This window comes from Strongylocentrotus purpuratus, unplaced genomic scaffold (assembly GCF_000002235.5).
Source record: "Strongylocentrotus purpuratus isolate Spur 01 unplaced genomic scaffold, Spur_5.0 spur5_scaffold_13, whole genome shotgun sequence".
NCBI classification, from domain to species: Eukaryota; Metazoa; Echinodermata; class Echinoidea; order Camarodonta; family Strongylocentrotidae; genus Strongylocentrotus; species Strongylocentrotus purpuratus.
The window spans coordinates 6476773-6484566 of record NW_022145598.1 but is presented as its reverse complement, the minus strand read 5'-3'; the positions used below and the strand labels follow the sequence as shown (position 1 = coordinate 6484566).

General features: G+C 36.5%; 1 protein-coding gene across 1 annotated transcript; it reads right to left on the bottom strand.

Moving 5' to 3' along the window:
• Positions 1-6220: 6220 nt before the first annotated feature.
• On the bottom strand, positions 6221-7301 carry LOC105442337. Its single transcript, XM_030983755.1, has 2 exons — positions 7244-7301; positions 6221-6677 (listed from the first exon to the last, which is right to left on the bottom strand). Exons 1-2 carry the CDS (start codon positions 7266-7268, stop codon positions 6295-6297), a joined length of 408 nt encoding a protein of 135 aa, XP_030839615.1. The 5' UTR covers positions 7269-7301; the 3' UTR covers positions 6221-6294.
• Between the last annotated feature and the right edge of the window lie 493 nt (positions 7302-7794).

The following is a 7794-nucleotide window of genomic DNA, read 5'->3' as shown; positions in this document are numbered from 1 at the left end:
TAAATCATATATTATTCATATTTAAGCATTCTTTTTTCACTACATATATTCATTAAACAATTTGAAATAATAGGACAAAACATTTGGAAGAGCCAGCTTATTCCTTTATATGCTATCTTTTGTTTTGATAATTTCTTATGTATTTCATTGTTTTTTTAAACTTAGTATTTTATTGTTTTTGTTGTTTTATTTCATTTCTAACTACAATTCAACTGTTTTGACTCCCAAAACAACCACCTAAACTTTAAACAAGACCCAATAACCAATGTTCGATTTATTTTTAGGAAAAATGACATTTCAATATGTTTTGTACACAAGGGGGGGGGGCATAATGGCCCCAGCGTTACTAGGGTTAAACACCACAATTAAAGATCATAATAAAAACTCAGTTAATGTCTTCTTGATTTTGGTCAAAAGCCCCATCATCAACATGATAATAATAATAATACATTTATAAAGCGCAGCTTTAATACAAAATATATATCATCATCATTAACACATCGGCATCATTCTCATCATTATTATTCTCATTATAAACATTACCATCATCATTATCATTATTATCATTATCACCATTATCATCATCAAAATCATCGTCATTATCATCATCACCAACATTATCATCATCATTATCATTCTGATCATCATCATCATCATCATCGTCATAATCATGATCGTCATCAACATTCTAAAAACTATCATCTTCATCATCATCATCATCATTATCATCATGGTCAATATCATCATTTAAATCACTATCAAAATCTTCGTCAGGATCATTATCACCAACTTCATGACCATCATCATTATCATCATCATCAACATCATCATCCCCATCATCAACATCATCACCTCATCATCATCATCATCATCATCGTCTTCATCATCAACATCATTATTTACATCATCATCCCCATCATCATCAACATTATAATTACTATCATCATCATTATCATCATCATTAATACCATCACCATCATCATCAACAACATCATCATTCAAATCGCTACCATCATCATCATCATCATTATTCTCGTCATCATCAATATTTTCACCTCCATCATCATCATCAACATCATCATCGACATCATTCTAATCATCATCATCATTCTCATTCTCATCATTATCATCACCGTCATCATTACCATCATCATTCAAATCACTTTCATTATCATCAACATCATCGTTCTCAACATCATCATCATCATCATCATCATCACCACCAACATCAATATCATCATCACCATCATGATCCTCATCATCAACATGATTATAGAAACTATCATCATCGTTTCATCATAATCATCATTATCAATCTCATCATTAATCATTATTAATAAGAGAAAAAACGAAACCGACAATTATCGATGTTTAATCATAATTTAATCAATATTATAATTAATAAATGACACACATTTGCAAAGTTTAGATCCTCTTCTGTCATTCGATGCAACTCATATGATGCATATTTAACGCATGAGTGATTAAAAACAATTTGAAGAGAGGGTATCAAAAAAGTCATTTGGCGGGCGGTATCTGAATTTCAAAGGGAAAATCACATTTCTAGAAAGTTCATTTTTGCCGTTTCATATGACACCTCAATCAGGAAAAATGAGCCAGGAATAACAAAGTTTTTTTTTTGTTTTTAAAGTGATGCTTGCATTTCCATAATTTAATTAAACAAAATGGTTTTCACTGGTTGCCTGCCGTAGCAACAAACAGAGTTGACAAAAGACTTAACTCCGTTTAGTTCACGATCAGCCATGTTTCAAGTCTATCGTCTATCTTGTGCATGGCTGATTGTCAACGAAACGGAGTTAAGTCCTTGTCAACTCTGTTTGTTGCGTCAAGTATTTTGTCTTCTTTGTCCATGGCTGATTTTGAGCCTAATTGGACAATATCACTCTGGATAGGTAAAGAAATTGGTTAGATACATTTATTAACCTTACGCTGGGCAATATATTACCCCCCCCCCCCCCCCCCCACTCCGTGAACGGAGGGATACCATGCGTGTTCCTAAACTCTCCGGCTCGTAACAAAAAAAAAGGTCGACCCGTATTGACTTTACACACCGGACTTTTGCTGAAAAGGGAGGGGGTGTGCTGAAAAAGGCTCGTATAACAAAAGAAAAAGGTCGACCCGTATTGACTTTACACACCGGACTTTTGCTGAAAGGGGGGGGGGGTCGCTTGGAACACGCATATGCGTACCCTAAATAGCACTGAGTGGGGGGGGGGGCGGGTATATTACCTAATATTTTTAAGACAACTAATTTTGGCATGCAGGACAAAATTGAACAAAATATGGCAATATTTAAGGAGCAGTATTTTTAATAGCATTTGGCATGTTGAATGTCTTACTCCAGAAGATCTATTTTGTAGGTTACTATTTTTATCTCAATGTGTAAGCGTATGTTGCGTAAGTATTAACAAATTTACCTTTGTCTTTGCGGAATTGTTTAATCATATACCCTGCCCTCTGTTAAATGTAACATTTTTGTCGTAGAAGTTGAGCCCCCTCCCACTCTCAATAAAGAAAGAAACAATAATGTGTTAATGATTTATTCCATAATAGAATATGATAAATTATTCATATACAAGGAGTGTTAGTCTGGAAATAAAAAAGTGTTGGTGAGCAACAGTTAACGAAAAAAATATATCACATTTTCGAAGGAAAGAAGTATTTTCTTTTATGACAGTTTGTTGTTTCAAGAGTTTCTTTTATTGATGTGTTGGTTGATGTACTTACCTTCGCTGGTAGCAAAACAGCATTAGCAGAACAGATATGACGATGAATTGCAAAACAATAACAGAAGCTAACACAGGAATAAGCCATGGCATACACTGTCTAACAGCATATGGTGTGGAAGCTGGAAAGAATGGAGAGACAAGGAAGATTGGTTAGAACACTGATTAATTTGAGTGTCTTGTCTACATGTTGGCTTTAAGAGAAAGGATATTGAAAGATAAAAACTTGGGATGGCACTATACTATGTTGGAAACTGAAATAGTAGTCAAATGAATATTTCATCCATCCCAAACGAGGCCATACGTGAGTTCGAGCCCATGCACGAAACTGATGTCAATGAGCAAGGAGTTTTACCTACATAGCTCCTTCCCCCCCCCCCCCCCCAGGTGTTAACTGGGTACCCGGTTGGATGCGAATGTGTTATATTTTTGTTCACTCTCTACAGTACGATCCTCATTTTCCTCTAGTAAATAGAACAATTATCAAGATACAAAAAATGATGGGCAGAGTTTGTTTCACTTGCGTTATATAAAATCCCTTAAAGATAAAGGTGAGTTCTGGTAAAAAAAAAAAAATGAATTCTCACAGAATCAAACGAAAATTACACTGGATGTTCAAGATTACAAATAAAAGTTATTTGCCAAACAATTTTGGTAGAAAATGTATACTGGCTAAGTAATAAGCATGGAAAGATTAGGAAATCAAGGTTAGTAGCCCCGGCACCATTTGTGTAGTTCCATATACATCTTTCTGTGTACAGTGCTCGTTACTTTACCAAGAGTGGGCCAAATTTATCATGATTTTGATGACTCCAGAACTCTGCAGTACACACCAATGCTTACATGCTACATGATCAAATTTTTCTGATCCATTACACACTTTTTCTTTCACAATGCACTCGGATGACCAGAACTCACCATTATCCTTAACTTGCACGAGGAAATACAAAATGTCTTCTACATCAATTGAAAGCATCCCCCGTCTTTGATGAAAATACATGACATTCGAGTAGGGGCTAATTGGATAATTAGTTCTCGATTAGAGCTCGATTATGTTATTTGTATTCATTGACAAGGTACCTACTGATATTAGATATATTGGATGCTCTGTTTTAAATACAGTCAAGCCTGCGGAATAATGAGTTATCTACTGCTACTTGTCCTAAATCAAAAGTGTGGCGAACGGTAGCGGCCGGAGGCTGCGCTATATCCAATCCTCGATTGCTACATCAAGATTTTTACTTGGCTTTTGGTCTATATCAGATAGAGTGCTGTTTGTTGAGTTGAAGGGTCAACCTTTCAATATGTATACTAGTCAGGTTTACGCACCTATACTACGGCTCATTCAGAGGAAGATGTAGACAAATTCTATGAGGATTTGGTGAAGGCCATGAAGCATTGTAAGTCACGGGTAATAACTTTCACCACGGCTGATAGCACATTAGGACCTCATGGACTTTGAACCAGTACTGAAAGAGTATAGAGATAAATTACAAGTCACCATTTACACAAACATGTTTTTTCAAAATCCGAGACGACTGAACATGAACAGGACATTCCGAAATTCCATACGACAAGCTAAAGGATATCACGGAGCTGAATGCCAAATCGACCATGTTCTCCTCATCAGTCACATGCATGTCATGCTAAGAAAGTTGAAGAAGACGGAGGCAAGCCAGCGATTAGAACTTGACTTTTTAATATTTGCTGCGCCTAGAAACAAAGTACGAGGCGCGTTATAAATGTGAGCTATTATTATTATTATTATTATTATTATTATTATTATTATTATTATTATTATTAAAGAGAGGGCAAAGAAGTGACGGAAAAGTACAGAGTGGCAGTGCAAAATGGGTTTAACATGTTACAGGTGGAGGCAGGAAATGAGTCTCAATGACCAAGGTTTTCTGAAGCTGTCTCCACTGTAGCTTATAATACTTTTCAGAAAAAGAACAGGAAGAAGAAAAAGAAATTGATAACCTCCAAAATATTTAGATTGATGGGGAAGGAGCGAGAGGAGAAACAGAATGGAGAGGTATATGCATATCTAGATAAACAAAACCGAAAAAAGTGTAACAAAGCCAAAGACAACTGGCTAAATAAGCAGTGTAATTAAATAGAGAGTAAGAAATGAGCCTCAAACATTCATGCACAAACTCGAGAAATATTAACAGAAAAAGCGGTTCGCAGCTTTTTATATCAAACGCCCTCTAACGCCCATTGCACACGAGGCGTCAATGTAATGGCGTAGGACTGCGTCAGTAATTAGTGCTGTCCTTGATGTGCTACGTGAACGTGAGATCATCATGATCATTGAGATAAGCATTTAGAAAAATGAACAGGGCAACATTGTGTTAAATTCAAAAGCGTAAATGCACATTAGTTGTATAGTAAGCAAATATTAATCGACTACGAGGGTAATGATACAAACTATCATCGCCGAGGTGATCTCGGCGGTGATAGGTTGTATCCATTGCCTGAGTAAAGGAGGTTAATATTTGTTTAATATCCCACATCGGCAATAAGGTCTATTTAAAGTGAATTTTACATAGTCAAAAGAACTGATTCTGCAGACAGTTTAGCTCCAGCTAGATTTTACAAAGCGCAACATGCATACAATGTAACAAAGTCGATGCGCGCTCATTTGACATTGACATTGACATTTCACGTAACTTACTTTGCTACGCGTATTCAATGGCATGTGGTTGCTGTAGCAAAGAATTCCATTACAAAAGTCCTATCGCAGGTAGATAGTACTTATCTATCTTTTTTCATGTGACCTCGTTTAGATCAATCAGATTGCAAGATTCTTAGTATGCGGGATATAATCTTGATTAGCGCAGATAATAACGCAATCAAAATGACGCAGGGTGTCCGATGGGCGTAATGCTTACATGGGTTCGGAGTAATGATGATAGAGGCTGTAGTCATTACAGGGTCGGTGGCTTCATCTGTGGAAGGAGGAGTGGTCGGTGGCACAACGAGTGAAGTCGTGACCTCATCTGGAGAAGTTGCTGTAGAGTTTGGATCTGGTGAAGCTGGTGAAACTGGTGATGATGAAGAGGATGAGGATGATGAGGATGATGATAATAAATAACAATGTTTATGATAATATAATGATAATAAGAATTGCCAGTTTAATGACGTGCACCTGGAGAGTGGGGACGGGAGGGGAGAGTGATTAAAGTGGATTAATGTATTGTCAATGGACGTTAGCTCCTACCTGGGATTCAAACCAACCCCAACCCTTGGATTGAAGGTCATATGAATGAACCACTTGTTGATTAGAATAATTCTCTGTACTTTAAACAAAATTAAATGATAACGTCTTTACTAATTTAGGCGATTGAAGGGAGGGAGACTCGCTGGATAGAGCGAATGCATTAGGGATCTAATCCTGTGTTTCAAGACCAATTATAAAGGCTAATATGCCATTCACTCGGAAGGGACTAAAAATGAAGGTCATTTGGAATTATCTTTAGAAATCACTTTCTTCATATTAACTGAAGGAAAACGATAAATCTAGTAAGAATTTTTTTTTTTTTTGTCAAAGCGTTAAAAACTCCAAACGTTGATTTTTTTCCCGGCAATAAAAGGCTAACTCACTGGTAAATGTGATAATGTATCCCGATGCTCCAGCCGAGTTCGCAGCCCTCGTCAACGTCGCAGTCAAAACCAGTGCCGTATCTGGTAGCCCAGACAGCATGGTTTCACCAGATTCTATAGGGCTGATGGTCATACCTCCTACCTCCACACTCAGTGTGTCTCCAGGAGCTAGGTCGAAAGCCAGGATTCGAATCAAGAGCATCCCTGATGACGCAGTGACATCAGTACTGGAGGTGAGGTTGTCTGGTTGGGATGTATCAGTACTTGAAAGGACGTAATTACCAGGAAACCATGGTGATGAGACGTAGCCATCGCCAACAGACACTAGATGATTTGAAATGAAAATGGAAGTTTAAATAAAATAAAAATGAAACACCATACAAGATTATTAATTGTCAGACTGTCAGGTTCAGCTTAAATAGATCTTTCATTAAACCTTTGTAATCAGAAATTGTTTTGAATGTGTGAGATCTGTTGGGAATCAAAAGGGCATTAACTCTATCTAGAGTGATATCAGTTAACACCCTTCTAACTATCAAAAGACGACTGCTATGACAATACGAACAGTTAAATAGGTTTTTGATAAGAACAGTTATTTGAAAGAAGATGACAAAAATTGTGAAACCAAATCCGAGGTTTTAAAACTGTAGACCTAAGCCTGGAATGTTAAATATTCGTTAAATTTGGTATGTGTGTGTGCGTGTGTGCGTGTGTGTGTGTAATTGGGTTTTTACAGACGTGTATCAATCAGATATGATTATTTACTTCAGGAGACCGACCTTTATTCGTCACCATCTGAAAGATATTATCTTCATTATTGTTTTAGCCTACAATTCAGACATTTTATTTATTATAATTATTTCTTTATTTTGAGATATGAAAACACTCACCAGAATAAACAGATAGGACTTCCATGTTGACTTCAGTGTCACCACATAACTGAGCAGAGTTACCTGGGCATGGCGTTCTACACATAGTGTTATCAACAGGTTGGGCTGAAGGATTTACCTGGTCATCACAACTACATATGGTTCCATATAAACCAGCGAACATAAAATTTATTGAACAGCTCTGTAAGCAAGTCTCAATAGTATTTGACGTGAAAGTAATTGCTGAGTTTGATACAGGAATGTCTTCAAAGCGGTAGCACCCTCGGTAATTTGGCGCGATCCCCACGTTTAAGCCTAAAAAAGAGCAAAAATAAATATGGATTACGTTCAGACAAATTAAGACTTTAGGTTTCTGTTAAAAATAGGACTACTACTGCTCTCAAGTAGAATAAATAATTAATGCATAGTATCATTAAATGAAATGTAATCACTTCAAGATTCAGAATTCTCACGTACAATTATAATTTTAAACTCGGCCTCTGGTCTCAGTAAAATATAACATCAATCGGGAAAATGTTGAATATGTCGGTTCATATATTTTGTTGTATTGA

What these genes read in the sequence shown, in the direction of transcription:
- LOC105442337 (XM_030983755.1), bottom strand. Translation starts at nt 7,268, where the DNA reads ATGGAAGTCCTATCTGTTTATTCTG. An exon ending in AGTCCTATCTGTTTATTCTG is followed by an intron (nt 6,678 to 7,243) that starts GTGAGTGTTTTC and finishes CAAATCATCTAG; the next exon opens with TGTCTGTTGGCGATGGCTAC.